This window comes from Dermacentor albipictus, chromosome 10, assembly GCF_038994185.2.
Source record: "Dermacentor albipictus isolate Rhodes 1998 colony chromosome 10, USDA_Dalb.pri_finalv2, whole genome shotgun sequence".
In the NCBI taxonomy this organism is placed as follows: domain Eukaryota; kingdom Metazoa; phylum Arthropoda; class Arachnida; order Ixodida; family Ixodidae; genus Dermacentor; species Dermacentor albipictus.
Genome location: NC_091830.1, coordinates 6,719,045 through 6,739,262, shown reverse-complemented (window position 1 = coordinate 6,739,262; position 20,218 = coordinate 6,719,045). Strand labels below are relative to the sequence as shown.

The window sequence follows — 20,218 nt, the reverse complement described above, 5'->3', positions numbered from 1 at the left end:
AGGCATTTCTTGGTGCCTGTTTTTGTTATTGAATTACCCACATTCTTCACACTGGCTAATCCATGGAACACCCTAGGTTACGCTTGTGCCAATACTCCAATAAATCATGGTTGTAGTGTTTCTTCAAAACCCTTGAAGATTAGATGAGACAAGGGTTCTCAGAAGGATGGAGACTTAAATCGGCCAACAATGGGTGATCAAGGGAAGCCTCTGCATGGAGCTGTTGTCTTAATCTGGTGACCTACCCTTCATGGAGACGAGTCTGCTTGTTGAAACTCTAAGCTGGGGCCTGCTTTGTTATCCTGCGATTGATTTTCTTGAATGTGTGGGGATGCTGGAGTATCAAGTGTTCCCTGATGTTGTTTTCCCCGCATGGCTCTCACGTCTCCTGTAATCCGGCTTCTCCTTGTAGGTAATCATTACAAGAGATGGAACGAGTGTTGCGCTGCTAACTCCACCTAATGGCAGGGTTAGTCAGGTGCAAGAGGGAGTAGGCTTAGGGTCGGTGAGCAGCGTGGACCTTCCATGCCTGTGCCAACCCTTTTCATGGGACTATACCAGGGGAAAGGCTTGGGAGCAGCTACGACACCTGAATAGAGGACACGATCATTCGCGTGTACGGTCACACAAATGATGCAGCATTGGCATCTAGCATGCGGGTGAACATATTCACTCGCTATCCAGTTGCAGTTAGTCAGACTTCTTCGATTTGTCACGCACCCGTCGGCATGTTCTGAGGATAGCAATTTGGCGAGCAGGCATTAGTGTATGAAAGGTGCAATAAACACTCTTGTGATTGTTTGCACTATTATGTTATCGTTCCTTTGTCCCAAGGGCATGTGTGAGAGCGCCACAAATGTCAGTGTTATCTTCAAGGCCTTGAAAATAGTCAAGTGCTTGGAGGCAATTGTTATAGTAGTTGTTTGCCTGCCTCTTTCGTGTCTTATCTGTTGCATGTTTCTCAGCACTGAATTTCATACCAACTCACCTAGCTATGGGCAGTTTATTTGGACATTTGGCTGCAAGGTTAGTGCAATCCATAAACCAAGCGAATACAACCTCGTCAGCACAAACTTTGTAGAATTTTATGCAAGTTTTCTCACTAGGTCTTTCTCGTGTAATTTATTTTTTGTTTGTGATAAACATCATTTGCTCGATATTCACGACAACTTTCTCTAGTTGTCCCACATAGTATTTCTGCTGTAGTCCTTCAAAGTCTGACCTTGTCACAATGTTGCATCTTTTTTTTTTTGCTTTTTCATTCTGTAGATAGGTTGTGCCAAAACTGTCACTTTCTTGAAGTGCTGGTACGGCAAAAGCATGACCTTATTCTGAATTGCTTGCCCTCAGCTTATTTCTAGCACTTGAAGCTGTAAATGATGTTTGGAACAGGAGTTTGCGATGTCATGTGCAGATCTTTCTTCTCAAGAGATACTTATTCAGAGATGTGACAGATACGCTGCGTGTTGGCTCTCTTTTTTTTTATCTGTGCTGCATGTTTGGTCATTAATAAAATCCTGTCCAGGTACAGGCCAGCCATCCCCGTATTCATGTGCAGTCTCTATAAGCACTCTTTGTTTGATACCAAGGTGGTGACAAAGTGCAACTCTGTAACAGGAAACAACCCTCTCTGCTTTTACTAGCAGACCTTTGAGGCCTATTCAAAGCAGCGCGTACTCTATCCATTACAGCTAATAACATTGAGTGACTGATTGATTGAATTCCTTTATTGAAGCAGATGGCACTGTGGCTTCAGTGTGTTAAAAAAAACGTATTTACTTCAGACATGGCGGTCAACGCCAGTCAAACGTGAATTCCCTCAAGGAGATTAGCCTGAAGGGAATTATTGTGTGGAGCAATCTGCCTTTAAACCTGTGACACTTTATCCTGCTGTGTCCTATGCACTGCAAAGAGTGTCTGAAAAAGGGCTACCTTGTTAAAACCTTGTTGGATGCATTTGTTTGTATGACTGGTACTTTCTGTTGAATTGCATGCATAATTGTATGATGCATTTCCTGTTTTACCAGCATACTACTTGTGTATTTTTTCCTTAGTATCGCTTGCTAAGTACTGGCAATGCCAAGTGCATTTTCACTAGCCTAAGGTGAATTGCTCAGGAGAAATCGGTGGGCTAGTTGGGCGGCCACTTATTGTCCTAAGAGTAATATACTTGGGGACTCTAGTACAAGCACAAAAGCAGACAAACGCAAGTGCTAAACCAACTAAAGGTTTATTGCTGTGCGAGAAGCATTTATGTCCATGCTTGCACTGTATTCAAGCATGAACACAAATGCGTCTCTCAGCAATAAACCTTTAGTTGCAGTTCAGCACTTGGGTTTGCCTGGTTTTGTGTTTGTTCCCAAGTTCGCTGGCTGTTAGAACATGGTTAGAGAATTTCTTGTCTCGTAATTTTAGTGAGGCCGAGCGGAAGAGTATGAGTCCGCTCATGTTGGCAGCTTCTCTTGTGCAGATGGGAGCAGTGCGGCACACTACCTCCTGCTCGAGGTGCCGGACGAAGTGCTGCTCACCATCTTCTCGTACTTGCTGGAGCAGGACCTGTGCCGGGTGGCACAGGTGTGCCGGCGCTTCCATGCCATCTCCAATGACACGGAGCTTTGGAAGACCCTTTACCAAAATGTGTTTGAGTATGACCTGCCCCTCTTCCACCCGGCGCCGTGCAAGTTTGAGTTTGTGGCCCCTGAGGAGGCTGACTGTCCCAACCCCTGGAAGGAGAGCTTCCGGCAGCTGTACCGCGGCATCCATGTACGGCCGCACTTCCAGGTAAGCTTCTTCCTCGTGGCATTTGTGTTTTGTTTGTGCATTTGTACCAAAGCAAGAGAGATGTACTTCCGCTTCGTCTATTTGTTCCCATGGTCGTGCAGTCATGTGCGCAGGTACCGAAACTATGCCATTTTATACTGCTTTCCAGCACGTGATCATGCTCTGTGATCCGGTTGTTCTGCCTCAGTATTTGTTTAGCACTAAAATATACCGTTAGTCATGTGTCCTTGTTTACAGCGCGCAAAATCGTGCGCTTTGTGAAACGGCACATCATAACAGCTCGCGCGCTACGCCGTCAGACGAAGGGTGTAGCGCCGCAAGGGAAAAAAAAAAATACGAGGAGAAAAAAAATGAAAGGCGGGGCCCGTGAAGTATGCGTCACGCGATCTTTGAGGTCTGGTATGGGAGAACACAGGGAAATAATTTCGCTTGCGGAAGCTAGACGGGGCAAGTGGAGAGAGTGTCTCGCTATGCAGTGGAGCTCGCCTTCTGAAATCGTGGGTTGGCAGCACTGAAATATTTCGATCTTGGCTATTAATGAGCTGTCTTGAAAAATTTTTGTGGCAGAATGCTCCCTAGAGGACGCGTAACAACTTCCAGTGTAAAACCCAAATTTGCTATGGGGCCTGGTAATAATATAGAATAATATATATAATAATATCGGTAATAATATAATATAATAATATAATTAACTCTATATATAATATAGAGTTAATTAAGACACTCAAACCTATGACCTTTGGTGGGAGAAAACAAGTAATAGGAAGTAACAACGCATTAGAATTAAAATGTCAAGTAATGTAATGAATGTCTCGTGAGAAGGCAGGCTTTCGTCTTCATCCTATTTAGCATATGCTAAAGTGATTGTCCACTTTTGTTGCACTGTATAACTACCGATTTAAATTGATGTTGCATACAAGAGGAGGAGGAGGTCCTAATTGAACAGTGTGAACAAAGCTTTTGTCTAGGAGCCGAAGCACGTCTTTTTTTTACTTCGGGTCAGCATCCCCTTATACATATGACTGACCTTGTGGAGCTTGTGTTAATTTCTGGTAGCCTGTGGTCTTGCTTGCTTGACCACTAATAATTTGGCTTCCTTCTATGCAGGCGCAGTACGACGGCCAGCCACAGAGGTATCGCGGCCGATCGCTGAGCTACTTTGATACCATAGAGACGGCATTCAACTTCTGCGAGGATGTTGATCGGCCTGTCATCTTCGTACATGCGGGCACGTACAAGGGGGAGTTCCTCATCGTAGACACCGGTGTGGCGCTGATTGGGGCAGCGCCTGGCAATGTTGCTGAGCATGTCATCCTCGAGCGCGACTCTGACTCAACGGTCACCTTCGTGGAGGGTGCCCGTGGAGCATACCTCGGATACCTGACGCTCAAGGTGAGTGGTGGCTGCAGTGCCCAGATTTCAGAGTCTGAATTTTCAGAGCAGCTGTTGAGGGGAAAAAAGCAAAAAATGGAAGTTACCTAAAACGCTCGACAGAAGAAAAATAAGCTAGCTCGTTAAAACCACTGGGTAGACTCCAGTGCCCTTTATAACCTGTTGCCATATGTGTTGCTAGGAACTTCTGTAATTCGTGTTCTTGCAGAAATGTAAGAATGCTTCACCTCACCTGGTTTGTTCTGTGTTTGATTTCTTCATGTTTTATTTGCCAATATTGTAGCACAACATAACCATGTTGGGCCATGAAATTGAAAGGTTGCACAGTGGTGGGAAAAGAAGGAAGGCACAGAATTATATTGTGTTCATGTTTACATGCCTGCTTTTCCGCACCATGTATTAGAAAGTTAGGCCGCTTGTATTGTTGGGAGCAGGTTATCACACTGCTCTTTTGTCTGCTTCAGTTCACGCCCGACATTACGTCGTCAGTGCCGCACCACAAGCATTACTGCCTCGAGATCAACGAGAACTGCTCGCCAACGGTGGACCATTGCATCATCCGGAGCACGTCGGTGGTCGGGGCAGCCGTGTGCGTCAGCGGGACTGGTGCCGAGCCCTGCCTGCGCAGCTGTGACATCTCTGACTGCGAGAATGTGGGGCTGTACATAACTGACTATGCCCAGGTGAGCTCGTTCTTCCATAGTGCAGATCACAAGCGGCATTGGACAGCAAGGGAAAGTGAACATGGCAAGCATGCAATCGGTTATCTCTAAGCACTGTTAACATTATTGGAAAGTGCTAGTTTGGCACTTGATGTGTGCTTGGTGAATTCACATCACATTCTTGCATGTTTGTATGCATCCCTTATTTCCGTAATCTTTCATCACTCTCTTCTTCCATCCCATTTCTCCTTTTCCTATTTGGAGTAGCATGCTAGCTTAGAACTTTTCTACTTTTCCTACAGGTAGACCTTAGTTAACTTGACTCCAGTTAATTCGATCCTGACAGCAGGTCCCGGCAGGCACCCATACATTTCTAAGTTCCCAAACCTTCGTTATTTCTACCTCAAAATTGGCCTTTGCCGAATAATTGAAGTATAGCTGATCAGCTTCGCCGCAATATATCTGTGTTATGTGGCGAAGCATACGCATATTTTTGCGGTGAAGCATACCCAGCACGAAAAGGAGGCGCTGTCACAGAACTAGTACACATTTATAAATATACAGGTGAGCACAGCACCATCTTCGGTCCTAGTATGACCACCGAGCCACCTAGTAAGCATGCTGGCAGCCATTCAGAGCTGTTTCTGATGTTGCTGTGGCAATTTGTGCCCTTGTTTTGCCTGCCATGCGTGTCTTGTATATGAGGCTGTTAACAGGGCCTAGTATGCATTCCTTAATTATATGTGCGCTGAGAAGTGAAGTACAACAATCTGTGTTTAGGGAAAGCTAGTGAAAAGGAAGGTGGGAAGATGCAAGAACTCGGAAAGTCGAGGGGATGTTCAAAGCCAACAAAAGAGCTTGGGTCTATCGAAAATTCTGAAGGCCTGCCAGCAAACTTACTAGGCATCTCAGTGCTTGTACCGTGACCGGAGACGGCACAGGTGCGTGTGTAAATAATTGGGGGGACCTGGGTCTTTGGGAACAAAAATCAACCCAAAATTTGAATTTTCAATTTTTATTTCCCGCATTTCTGACGTGTTTTCGCGCCTATCTCCGAAATTTAGTTACAAAATACCATGTAGTTCCATGTAGATCTATAGGTGCGAATCCGCAAGTCTTGCCCTTTAAGTTGTAGATAAATTGCGCCCGATTTTTGTCGCACATAACTAGTTAACTATGCGCTCTGCCAGGGCCATTTTGGTATCATTCGTAAGCTCACGTTTCTAGATATTTTTTTTCGGTTGGCAACCTTGCCGGCACTGCGGTCACGAAAAAACAACAGAAAAAGAAATTTGTGGCGCACGCTATTATTGGCCAGTTTGAGCATGTGACCGAATTGGCAACTCATGATTGGCTCCAAGGACCATGAGTGCTCAAATGACAAAAACATGCACCATTTTATCGAGGTGAAGTTAACTTTTTAGGTAGGGGTGCACGAATATTTAAATTTTCAAATGCGAATTGTATACAAATAGCATCAAATATTGAAAATGATAGCACATGCATTGATTAGCAAGCTGGCTCATTTTAACATGTTGGAACGCTGCAGTTACATTGTCACTGTTAAAAAAAATTTAACTAGTAAGCCGTTAGGCTAAAATATTGCGTATTTGTCATGTTAGCTTTGGAAAATTGGAGTAATTTCCACTAGTCCGTTCTCACCTACCTGGGCCTTATTATACGGCATCAACTTCCTGTAAACTCAGAGGCATTTGACCCTGTACCAGCCGCCACTCCTCGCATTAGCTGTCAAGCAGTAAGCTCAGGCTGCGGGTGGAGCCTGCGAAAGAGTGCACCCTCATTGCTTGCAAACCCATGCCCGTTGCTACTGAGAGGCTGGCTTTCCTGCAAAGCTTAGACGTCCAGTAGGTAAGCGTGTTTTACAGGTGAAACTTCGTCAGCAGCATTAAATTATCACAAAATTAAGCACAAAATTGGGCACAATTTCTTAGATTAGATAGAAATAAATGCGAAGAACAAGTTTTGCTGCCGCACAGCCAGCAATATATTGGATTTGTTTTGAATATTCATATCCAATCGAATAAGCGAGCATTTTCGAATACGTAGTTTTCGTATTGAATACAAGTATTTAAAAAAATAATATTCAATAATGTTCGAAATTTTCCAATACTCGCACACCCCTACTTTTAAGGCAATACTGCCAAGTGTGGTCTTGCATTCCTTCACCGAATAATTATACAATTTGACTCGCTGGATAATTAGACCAGTTATGTCTACCAATCAGGCTCGAATCAATGAAAGTCTACTAATGAGTCATCCTCCAAAGTATGTCACCAAGTCCTGTCATTCGTCGCAGGTTGCAAATTGTTAGCATTGGCAACACAGCTTGGTGCCTTTAGCAGGTTACGGTGCTGTTGCGAAGCTGTGTGGCTTCGAGTGCAGGCGCTTTAGATAAATGAAATCACGATGGTGAGAGTCATTGGAAACGATGAATCCACTTGTAAAGGAGCACAATAAACAAGCTATAATTAAAGCACACAGGCCAAACGAACGGAAAACGCCCAGAAGAGAGCTGTAGCTCATGCGTGTGTTCAAGGTACATGAAAAGTGTTCACCAGTGAAGTGGGCACGATGTATACTTTGGCGATGAGTGTGTGAAGAGCAGGTTGGAGTTTGTCCTGTGGGTGGAGCTCGGCACGGCATCGATCTTTGTGTATATCGAAAGCAGCGTTACAATCAGGGTGGTTTATTTGTTTGTTTATTATTATTTTCTTTTTTGGTCACGAAAAAACGGGTGCGTGTTACAATCGAGGGCATGTTAGAATCGAGTAAATACAATATTTGGCACACCGGGTGAGCGCGTCAAAACTTCTCGCCAAAATGCCCCGCTTGAAGCTGTTGACCCAGGCTAAATTCGAACAGCACAAATGTATGCTTATTGAAGCCGCAAAAACGACAGCAGATGTCTCGGGCTGCTCCGGCCCCACCAGTACAGCGCACAATGCTTTGCATAATGTACATGTCGACTACAGTTGAGTTTGTCAGATTTTTTAGTGATTCCAGATCATATCGTATTAATGTTGCCGGTTAGTATGTTTTTTTCTCCACCTTTCATTTTTTCAAAATGTATGAACAAGGTATGGTCGAAGCTCATTATAACGTATGCAGATATAATGCAGTAAAATCTAAAACTCATTTTTTTCTTGCCAGCATAAATGGGCATGCTTTTAACTACTGGGAATAATGAAGTTATTTGTGTACTAGATGCAAATTCATTATAATGAGGTTCAACTCTTATGTTTTAGAAGTACAATTGGGGCTGTATTCTCATTTGATCACTTTCAGGATGTTTTCACTATTGTTTGATATGGAATCTAGTGCAATGCTTCATATGGGCGACGGGTATTCTGGCTACTGTCTTAGTAGCCTATTAGTGTTTGCAAGGCAAGAGATTGTTGCATACACTTCATAAATTGTGACATGCATTATGTCTATTGGTTACACTAAAAAAAGGGAGATATCAGTGCAACATGATACTGCAAAGGCAGACAGGTATCATAGGCAAAGTTTTCATCACAATTGCTTTCTTTTTGTGCAAGGGAAGTGATTAGTCTAGGCTGATCAGTAAAATAAATTTTCTGACGTACTTGTGCTCTTGGTGCAGGGCATCTATGAAGAGAACGAGATCAGCCGCAACGCACTGGCAGGCGTGTGGGTCAAGAACCATGCCAATCCCATCATGCGGCGTAATCACATTCATCATGGTCGCGACGTTGGTGTGTTCACCTTCGACAATGGCCTGGGCTACTTTGAGGCCAATGACATCCACAACAACCGCATTGCGGGCTTTGAGGTGAAGGCAGGTGCTAACCCCACGGTGGTACGCTGCGAGATCCACCATGGCCAGACCGGGGGCATTTACGTGCACGAAAGTGGCCGGGGTCAGTTCATGGAAAACAAAATCCACTCCAACAACTTTGCCGGCGTCTGGATCACGTCGCACTCTAACCCCACCATCCGCCGCAATGATATCTACAATGGCCACCAGGGTGGCGTCTACATTTTTGGCGAGGTAGGTCTTTGTGTGATTAATGTACTGAACTATGCATGTCACTACTGCATGATTGAAACTGAAAGCAGTGAATCGACGGAACTAAAAGCATAGAACACCCTACTCTACCTGCAAAGAATTGTGATTTTATCAAGTGCCTGGTTTAAGAATTTGTTTACGACTGTCATATTGACACCAATGATTTAACTATTCTTCATTTGAGTCTAAGTACAGGAAAAATAAGTTTGAAAGGATACTAATGCGGTCGAACCCTGTTATATTGAACTCGCAAAAAGAAACTCCTGTCAGTTCAATGTAGGGCATAATTTGATATAGCGGGCTAAAGAATTGGGATGTCATAAAAGCACATGCCATTTATAAAAGCACCTTACTGATGAAACTACCTTAGTTTGACATGAAATAGTCGCGTATCTTCTGCTTGAGCAACTCATTCCACATTCGCGCAGAGGCGCTCGACTAGTGTGAGTGAACCAATCACCTTGGAGGATGCAGGCAGAGGATCCTTGTTGCTTCCTTAAGGGGGGACGCGGGTCTTGAAATCGCGAAAAATGGTCAAAAATGGCAATTTTCAAAAATTGCGTTTTTGAAGTCCTTAATGTCCCAACTATGCCTCTACAAAATATTATGGCGCAATTCCTACTCGAAGTATAAAATAAACGGTAATTTATAAACGTCGGTGAGCCGAAATTGAACGCCAAGCGCGAAGATTTGCCTCATTTTCAAGCTGCCGTAGCTCCGCGCGACGCGTACCGATCGGCGCCATCTTGGTCTCGTTTGAAAGCTGGTTTCCCGCTCTCCATTCTGGCGCCCCTCGGCACGCTGTAGACCCTCGTGCAGCGGAGGGATTGGCACCCGTTCTCAAGCGGGAAATCGTCGCGAGACAGCCGCTGATTGGGTGAACCGGGCGCCTCCTCGAGGCGCAGCCCTCTGATTGGCCGTGACGTATGCTTCGCCTTCCGCGGCCGCGTTGTCCGACTCCTTCACGTCGTCTGCTTTCGCCTGGACGCACGTCATTTTTCGAGCTCCTCTTTGTTTCCTAGTATTTTTCGTTCTGCCTTTTTCTTTATCGTTCTTCTAGATATTTTGGCTATTGGGTCGCTTCTTTTAACCACGAATTTCTTGCTTTTGCGTGCCTGGTGGCTTTGTTCCGCGTGTCACGATGGCGCGAGACGCGCGCTTGAAAGCAAGCACGCGAAAAGCAGTCGGCAAAAAGAGACGCGCATGGAATAAGAACAGCGCTACATCGTCGAGAACTACAGCTTCGGTGATGCCGCAAGCTGCTGTGCCCTTGGTGGATGCGGCAGGACTGAGCTCGCCAACAACAGCTTCGCCGGTGGACGCGGCTGAACAAACCCCGTCGACGCTAGCTTCGCCTGTGGACGCGGCTGGACAGTGCCGATCAGTGTCAACTTCGTTACCGCAAGTCTGTGCAGTGCCGGTGGATGCGCCTGGACTAAGCCCGTCGAAAATGCCAACTTTTGAGACGCTGCAAGTCGCTTCGGATTCCGTGTCGTCGGAAGCGGCCGAGCCGGCTGACCTAAGCCTAACGTTGACTTCAGCGTTTCCGCACGCCGCTTCGGTGCCGACGGACGCGGCTGAACCGAGCTCGCGTGCTCAACGCTTCGACACGGTGTTTTTCACGGAGGCGGAGTGCGCGGGGCACGAAAATTACGCAGACAACGTTAAAACTTCATTGGCGAAGCAGTCCGCGACTTCCCGCAAGTTCGAGCTAATGAACGTCGGCACAGCAAGTGAAGATGACGATCGCGGCACAGAGTACATCATCGTTGATCTCTCAGTGCTAAAGAAGATGTTTGTGTCCACAAGCTGCAGCAAGTGTGGGATGACCACTCTCCAACTCGCAAAGTGCAGTGAGAGAGAATACGGCCTAGCAGTGAAGTTGGAGCTCACATGCTCAAATTGCGATTTCGCCGAGCGGCACTTCTCGTCGCCACGAGTGCCCGGGAAATCCAACATCACGCCCTTTGAAGTCAATTTGCGGGCAATGAAGGGAATTCAAAGTATAGGCAAGGGAGCGACTGCCCTAGCAGATTTTTGTGCCACCATGAACCTCTCTCACCGAGGACTTCACCACAAGACTTTCAGGGGGCATATGGACACCATGGTGAAAGCTTGCCAGGCAGTAGCTACTGCTACAGAAGCAGCAAGCGTCAAAGTGGTGAAGGACATGTACAAGAACTTCCTGAATCCACCAGGAAATGTAGATGTCATATTTGATGGCACATGGAAAACACGTGGTCACAATTCAAATATTGCAGTAGGCTGCATCATAGAGCTATACACTGGCCTAGTACTGGACCATGTTGTGCTCTCGAGGTACTGTCGTGGGTGCCAAGGGGCACCTGATCCCAGTGATGATGGGTACGGTGACTGGGCTATGAACCACAAGTGCATGAAAAACATCGACTGCAATGCCGGCCGGATGGAGACTGAAGCAGCTATCATTTTGTTCAACAGGTCTCTGGAAAAAAATGGGTTGCGGTACACAACTATACTTTCTGATGGTGATAGCCGCACCTTTCATGCATTGACCTCAGGAGAAGTGTATGGATATATATCCATTGAAAAGAAAGACTGCTTGAACCATGTCCACAAGCGGATGGGGACGGCTCTTCGCAACTTGGTGGAGAAGAAGAAGGCACAAGGAGAATCTCTTGGCGGAAAGGGCAACCTCACCCAAGATAAGATAAAGAAAATTACAAACTACTATGGGTATGCCTTGCGGAGCCACAGCCACGACGTTGCAGGCATGAAAAAGGCAGTGCATGCCACGCTGTTGCACATGACCTCGACAGATGAAGCCCCAGACCACAGTTGCTGTCCTCAAGGGGTTGATTCGTGGTGTGCCTTCAATCGTGCTTTGGCGAACCAAGTGGAGCCGTCACCACACAAAAACCCTCTGCCAGGCCACGTTCGCACTGCTCTTGAGCCAATCTTTGCAAGGCTGGGCGACGAGGCCCTCTTGGAGCGCTGCAAAGATGGCATGACACAGAACGCCATTGAGTGCCTACACTCTGTCATTTGGAGCCAAAGCTCCAAGAACACGCATGACTCTTTGCTGGCTGTTGAAAGAGCTGTTGCAGAAGCAGTTTCTCGCTTCAACCAAGGAATGGCAGCAACCAGCAGAGCTGTTGCAGCACAGCTTGGTTACAGTCCTGGGAGCTGCCTCATTCGTAGGAGCCTTGAGAAAGATAAGCAGAGGCTGTGCAGGTCTGATAAAAGTCACACCAACGCTGAAAAGGTGAAGAAGAGGATGGCCAAGAAACACAAGCCTGACAGAACCCAGGACTACTGCCCAGGACTTTTGTGAATGTGTGGCAGATTCATAGAAAATAGCAGGTGACTTTTTGAGCTTTTTTTGTCAAAGGCCAACGCAATACAGAAGTTTTCACAATCTTTACATGAACAGATTTCTGTGAGTTTGGTGTTATTGTGTTCAGTAATGACTGGGCTGCATGCTAAAGCATTAAATTTTTCCATGTGATAGGTAAACAAAAGTGGCAGAGTAAGCAAAACTTTGAATGCAATTTTCTCAGCTTTGCTTTTTCGATCAAATGCCTTTGCCTTACGGAACTTTTCATAATGTTTGCATCAACTGATTTTATTGAATTAGGTATCATTTTTTTCAGTGAAACCTCAGCTGCATCCTAAAGCTTTCCATTTTTCATTAAACCAAATAGACTAGCAATTAGGTCAGGTGTAAGCTAATTACTCCTGCATTGTTTTTTTCTTCCTACTTTGATATTCATTCATGACCTATATGATGACTTTTAAAAAATTTCTTTAGCTTTAGGATGTGCAGTAGGTCCTTGGAAATGACAGCTATTCTTTAAAACTAGTTTTTTTAATTAAGAAATTACCATAATGGCCCGTAACAAAAGACCTATGTGGGATAAGTTATTTTGCGATATCTTCATTTCTAAATGGGATATATCAAATCTGAATATATATTTGGAATCAGCATTGAAAGATATATCTGCATGCGAATTTTCAGGAAGATACGTTAAGAAATAAAAAAAAAGTTTTCAAGACCCTCATCCCCCCTTAATTGTACCTGCCTTCACTTGTGTTCAGTACGATGTGGCCAACGTAGTCCTGGTTTGCAAGCTCTCCCGTGGTCCCGACACCATCATCCGCACTCATAAACACGTTGACTGTCAATGGCTTCAGGAAATCCTGACAGTTTGCTCCAAACTTTGGCAACATTGGCAACGGCTTCGTTCCACTCATCAGAATTTTCAGTCATCACCAAGCACGTGGAAGCTGGCATATCTGAAGCAGTTTCGAACAAAATCGGTGAGAAAAGCAGCGAGACAACATGCACTTGCATGACAAGAACACAAAAGGCTCTGATTGACTGTCTGAACAAGCTCTGTGGGTGGGCCAGGATAATTTTTTGCAGTGGTGTGTCAACAGCTCATCCGACGTGGCACAGTCGCGGTAGGGAGAGCTGGTGGATGATAGAGCTGCCCGTGAGCCGCTAAGCTAAACCACTTCGAGGGGGGGGAGGTGTCAGCGGGTTTCCCTGCCACCTTTGCTTCACTTGATATTCAATATATCAAGAGTAGCTATTTTTGTTCAGTGTAATCATAATGTTTGATACACGAGATAATTTGATGTAAACAGGTTTGATATACTCGTATTTGACTGTACTGTTGCCAACAAATTTTTAAGAGCAAGGATCTTTTTATCAACTCACTTATTCAGACCTATCTACATCTGTGCCACCCTCTGATAGATCAGATTTATAATATCAACTAAAATTTTGCTTTTACATTAGTATTTCATGCAAGACTTAATGAATGCTTACGTTTATCTGGGTTAATGTTTAAGGGGGTATGCGGCAATTGAAGTTGTGAAATTGTCAAAATATTATATTTTATTAATTTTTTTACGATCCATGGACCTTTATTTACCTCCTGGTGAAATAGTAAAATACGTGGTAGAATTTGAAAGAACAACACTAATCTAGAGTGCTGTCATAAAAAAATTGGGCTTTGGAAGGCCCCGTCACACCGCCGATCACTCAGCTGTCCGTTGACGCAGTGCTGCCATCTTTGTATCATCGTGACGAATAGAGATAGGAGCTAAAGATAGCTGAAGCAACATATTCCTCCACAGAAAAATAAACTAGCAAACGCAAGCATTAAAAAGACAAATGCGGCATTGCGATAGGGTGCAGTAGTTAGGTGGGGCACAAGCCATACTCCTATTGGCTACTGGAGATTTGAATTGCTGCCGAACCTCTCTCGCGTGCATTTGTGCAGCAAGCTGCAAGTTCCAGTGAACGTGATTGACAATCGTGGCAGCTTAAGGGGGGATGAGGGTCTTGAAAACTTTTTTTTTATTTCGTAACATATCTTCCTGAAAATTGGCATGCAGATATATCTTTGAATGCTGATCCCAAATATATATTCAGATTTTATATATCTCATCTATAAATGAAGATATTGCAAAATAATTAATCCCACATAGGTCTTTTCTTACGGGCCATTATTATAATTTCTTAATTAAAAAAACTAGTTTCAAAGAATGGCTGTCATTTCCAAGGGCCCACTGCACATCCTAAAGCTAAAGAAATTTTTAAAAAGTGATCATATAGGTCATGAATGAATAACAAAGTAGGAAGAAAAAAACAATGCGGGAGTAATTAGCTTACATCTGACCTAATTGCTAGTCTAATGGGTTTAATGAAAAATGGAAAGCTTTAGGATGTAGTTGAGGTTTTACTGAAAAAAATGATACCTAATTCAATAAAATCAGTTGATGCAAACATTATAAAAAGTTCTGTAAGGCAAAGGCATTTGATCGAAAAAGCAAAGCTGAGAAAATTGCATTCAAAGTTTTGCTTACTCTGCCACTTTTGTTTACCTATCACATGGAAAAATTTAATGCTTTAGCATGCAGCCCAGTCATTACTGAACACAATAACACCAAACTCAAAGAAATCTGTTCATGTAAAGATTGTGAAAACCTCTGTATTGCATTGTTACTTGGCAAAAAAAAAAAACTCAGAAAGTCGTCATTACTTGCTGCGCCGACGTTCATTAGCTCGAACTTGCGGGAAGTCGCGGACTTCTTCGCCAATGAAGTTTTAATGTTGTCTGCGTACTTTTCACGCCCCGCGCACTCCGCGCAAAACACCGCGTCGAAGCGTTGAGCACGCGAGCTCGGTTCAGCCGCGTCCGTCGGCACCGAAGCGGCGTTCGGAAACGCCGAAGTCGACGTTAGGCTTAGGTCAGCCGGCTCGGCCGCTTCCGACGACACGGAATCCGAAGCGACTTGCAGCGTTTCAAAAGTTAGCATTTTCGACGGGCTTAGTCCAGGCGCATCCACCGGCACTGCAGAGACTTGCGGTAACACCGAAGTTGACACCGATCGGGACTGTCCAGCCGCATCCACCAAGGCCACAGCCATATCTCTATGCCACAGCAGCTTGCGGCATCACCGAAGCTGTAGTTCTCGACGATGTAGCGCTCTTATTCCATGCGCGCCTCTTTTTGCTGACTGCTTTTCGCGTGCTTGCTTTCAAGCGCGCGTCTCGCGCCATCGTGACACGCGGAACAAAGACACCAGGCACGCAAAAGCAAGAAATTCGTGGTTAAAAGAGGCGACTCAATAGCCAAAATATCTACAAGAACGATAAAGAAAAAGGCAGAACGAAAAATACAAGAGGAATGCGAAAAATGACGTGCGCGCCGGCGAAAGCAGACGACGCGAAGGAGTGGAACAACGCGGCCGCGGGGCCGCGGCAGGCGAAGCATGCGTCACGGCCAATCAGAGGGCTGCGCCTCGGGGAGGCGCCCGCTTCACCCAATCAGCGGCTGTCTCGCGACGATTTCGCTCTTGAGAACGGGTGCTTGGGGTGCCGATCGCTCCGCTGCACGAGGGTCTACAGCGTGCCGAGGGGCGCCAGAATGGAGAGCGGGAAACCAGCTTTCAAACGAGACCAAGATGGCGCCGATCGGTTCGCGTCGCGCGGAGCTACGGCAGCTTGAAAATGAGGCAAATCTTCGCGCTTGGCGTTCAATTTCGGCTCACCGACGTTTCTAAATTGCCGTTTTTTTTATACTTCGAGTAGGAATTGAGCCATAATATTTTGTAGAGGCATAGTTGGGACATTAAAGACTTCAAAAACGCAATTTTTGAAAATTGCCATTTTTAACCATTTTTCGCGATTTCAAGACCCGCGTCCCCCCTTAAGTACATGTTCTGTGATGAGCCCCAAAGAAATCAAGTTCAGAACGGCCCTCATGTACTGAAGACCATGAAAGGTGTGTAACAGAGGGAGAAAACTACTCGTAGAAGTGGATTCCACCGAGCTTGTCGATGAGGCACGACCGGTACACATGGGTGACCGGGAAAGTGCATCCGCCTGCAGTGCTGACGGCGTGACCGTGGGCTGTGGTGATGGCGCGTCCGCTTGCGGTGGTGACAGCGTGCCCACGTGTGGTAGTGATGGCACCACGACGGTGGCAAGAGTGGAAGTTTTCGCTTCAAATATTTAGCTGCGGATTTAAGCTCCAACTCTCACTATTGAACAGTTTGCACAACGAGAGGATATGAGAGCGGACATTGTGAATGCATTGTCGTCTACCTCTGTACGATGCATGGATGCACGATGCATTAAAAAAGGCAACTAAGGTGCTCGAAACTGCTGCAAAGAAGCGAAAAACCACATCAAAATGTGGAGAAAATGTGTCCTCACAAGTAAAGGACTACATCGCAGGTGGGTTTTAGGTGCTCAAAGTAAATATTTCAATTTTTATAACAAATGAAACTTTGAGATCTGTTCTCTGACCTTTCATTTCTTGTGTAGTTGCTTTCAGTCATCCCAGTGCCACTTCACAACGAATGAAGACAAAATCATTTTGTCTTTTGCTCTTAGATCCTGAAACATTGATTAGTGTAATACAGCTGTCCATTTCTAACTGCACTTCATAAAAAAATTCTTAATGGGCTTTTGCAAAAGTTTGACAATATGCATAGGGAAGTGCAAAAGATATTTTTATGCTCATTTCGGCATTTAAAAAATAAACCAACAGCTTTATTGCACACAATGGGCCTTCGTGAACTAGCGGATGTAAAAATCTTGGCGAACTTAGGTGTAATTAATGAATTAATTTGGGGATAACCATTAGAGGCTGTCAAGTGTTTTAACTTGTAAACTATAACAGATAGCACAAAACTGATTTCAGTTAGGATATCAGCATAGCAAATCACACCTGCATGCCATAATTCATCAATTCATTCCCCTAAATAAATACAAAAAGAGTTTTCATTGCCACACTCCCAGAATTTGCATGTTTGTCTACATTGTTTTTACCACTGTGTGCAGGTGTATTCAAAGCCCGTTTTCAAAACAAATTTTTCAGTTGTAAGCAGCATAACCTTTTGAATATGGGCCAGATGACCTGGTGTTGAAATAGCCCATTGAGATATCTCACTTCCTTTAAATTAAAAGTGTGTCATTGCAAATGTTTTGGGACATGGCCCAAATTGTTATTGAGAAACTCGTCGGAAACTGTTGTCTTTGAGTGCAACACTACCTTGAGCTAAATGATGTTAGGGTTCGCTTTGCATGTCAGTAATTGCGTATTTGTAGTCGGTACACTAAATTGCACACTTCGTCATGTTTTCCCGCTTAGTTCAATCAACAATAAATTTTCTTTTGGCAGTTTACAGTAGGAGGTCATGCCTCCTGTGCTTTTGAAGAAACCTTTCTTATCACTCAAACTTAGCCGAGCCACGGTATTGCTGTTTCAGTTCTGCCATGTTTCCTTTTGTCAATAATGTTTCCTTGGCATGGCAGAAGTTTCAGGTGGGATTTCTGCCATTGAGACCCGGGTGAAGAAAGTGTGCTCCAGTGGTCAAGCAGTGCTGCATGGACAATTGGTGTTGCTCAATTTTATGTGGCAAATTAATGTGCATTGGTCCAGTAGCCATGCAATGTGGTAAGGTAGTGTGCAATGTGGTAAGTGTGCTGTGCATGGAAGCACTGTAGAAAAAAAAAAGAGATGTAGGCTTTCCTCAAAGACATCCCAAATGTTTTTTAATTAAATGTAAAATCATCAGGCAGCAAGATACATTTATCAACTTAAACTAGATGATGTCTCTGACCCATAAGAGGCCGTTAGGTGCTGCTTCGCATGTTGGTATTGTCCGGTGACTGAAAAGACAATCATCACACAAAGTTAACATGACATCAAAGAAAGCTTGCATTCCAAGCCATGTAATGTTCCATTCTTTTTGCTTCTGCATTATAATCAATTGCTTGCACACAGTGGCGGCAGTGAGAAGTTAGCACTTGCCAAAGTTGTTCAAATGAATTTGATTCAGAATTTGCCTTGAAAATAAGCTCAGCCTGTTTCTCATTTAGACGACTGTCTTCTCTGAATGGCCAGGGCTTCTGGAATTTCCTTTTGGCGGCTGGTGTCAATGTGCCTTCAATTGCTGTCTTGCAGGGTCGGGGCCTGATTGAGCACAACAACATCCATGGCAATGCTCTGGCAGGCATTCAGATACGGACAAGCAGTGACCCCATTGTGCGCTACAACAAGATCCACCATGGCCAGCACGGGGGCATCTATGTGCACGAAAAGGGTCAGGGCCTCATCGAGGAGAACGAGGTGTACGCCAACACACTGGCGGGCGTCTGGATCACGACAGGCAGCACGCCTGTGCTGCGGCGGAACCGTATCCACTCGGGCAAACAAGTGGGCGTCTACTTCTATGACAACGGCCACGGCCGCCTCGAGGAGAATGACATCTTCAACCACCTTTACTCGGGCGTCCAAATCAGGTGCGTCTCCCCTTTCTTCATGGTAATTTTCGCACCCACATTGTTTTGTATCTTTGTAGAAAGTAGGAGATTCAAGTTGTTTCAGTAATACAACATATGGAGCTTTCAAGTCAAATTTCTCGTACAGCATAGGATTTCCTACACTACTTGGGCAGCATGATCCATCTGCGAAATGAAAGTCTAGTTCAGAGCTGGCATTTTCTAGCCAACATTCATGAACATTCATATGTATGTGTGTCAGTGTCAACAAGGCACAGCTTAGGTGCGGTGGTGAAATATTAGCATGCAAGATATGCCTAATGCATTAAAAGAAAGGGGAGAGAGAGCACCCTATTTTAGCATATGGAATTTCTAGCCTCAAATTGTGGGTGAACTGCCATAGATAAGTGATGACTTGTGAGGGAACAATATTGGACGTTCTGTAAAGGCTCTTTACCAAGATGTCAAGGTGGACTAATTGGTTGATAGTGGCTTACAAGTGGTGTTGAAATATGTACAGGACAGAAAAGGCAGTGCTATCACAGGATGCACTAACGAGACTACTTGATGCGAGCTGCAGTTCTCTCCTCTTCTTTAGCTTGTGTGTCTTCTGGTTCAGAGAAAATAAAAACAGACTATACCTTGCTATATCTTGCACATTCAACGACCGATTTTTCGGATTCCTTTGCAGTACTGCCATGTACTTCATATAGCCAATGTATTAGAATGTCTGAAATTGCAGATGCAAAAAGCCCTTTGCTGTGGAATTTCACTGACTTTTTGCTGTGACCGCAGGTACGAAACGGCGTTATCGAAGCCGCCACCACTACCATCTTGATTATATCACCTCGTGGAACAGGCGCTCTCGCTTGCAGATCCGCTAGCAGTAGCAGCCACCACCGTGGCAACAAAAGGCCTACCTGCTTTGACATTCGCTGCCAAGCTTCATGCTGTTCGATGCCATGTTTTTCATTGAAAGAATTGACTATCAGCATTGGTGCTGACTCCGACTTTGTAATCCTCGCCATTGCTTCGAAGCTTGGAAAGCACGACGCATTCCATAATACCGGTTCCCGCAAGTCAGCTTCGCCTCAATACAGCAGTTACGCGTTGAAGCGTGCGCGAAGTATACCAAGAGTGGGAAGGGGCACTTGTCACGGGACAGACGCATGCACCTGCCACCTCCTGTCACAGGACGAGCACCAATACACCTAATAAGTGTATTGACATGCCTTCAGAGCTATTTTGAACATGCTTGTGGCAATTTGGGCCCTTGGGGGCAGTGAAAAGCATGCATTCATTTTTTCGGACATTTTCGCTACCCCTAGGGACACCGAAAAATCGCTGTTGACTGTATAGTACCTTTAAGCTTTAGTTTTGCAATGAATTATTTAAATTTCTTATGTATGAAAAATGCTTAAAATATTCTCTACATTGTTTATTGAAAAGGATTTTTCAGTAATAAAAGAAAATTTGGCAAGTTCTATTAATAATTTAGGTTAATATTGTGACACTGAAGGGTTTAAACCCGCTGCTGATCATGATCAG

At 44.8% G+C, this 20,218-nt stretch overlaps 1 protein-coding gene across 1 annotated transcript in view; it reads left to right on the top strand.

Moving 5' to 3' along the window:
• The window catches only part of FBXO11 (F-box protein 11), a 43,551-nt gene that overhangs the window by 13,451 nt on the left and 9,882 nt on the right, over positions 1-20,218 (top strand). The window contains exons 4-8 of the mRNA XM_070527273.1: positions 2,471-2,781; positions 3,889-4,173; positions 4,638-4,856; positions 8,461-8,868; positions 18,354-18,691. Coding sequence (XP_070383374.1) covers positions 2,471-2,781; positions 3,889-4,173; positions 4,638-4,856; positions 8,461-8,868; positions 18,354-18,691 — 1,561 coding nt within the window. The remainder of the gene's footprint in view (positions 1-2,470; positions 2,782-3,888; positions 4,174-4,637; positions 4,857-8,460; positions 8,869-18,353; positions 18,692-20,218) is intronic.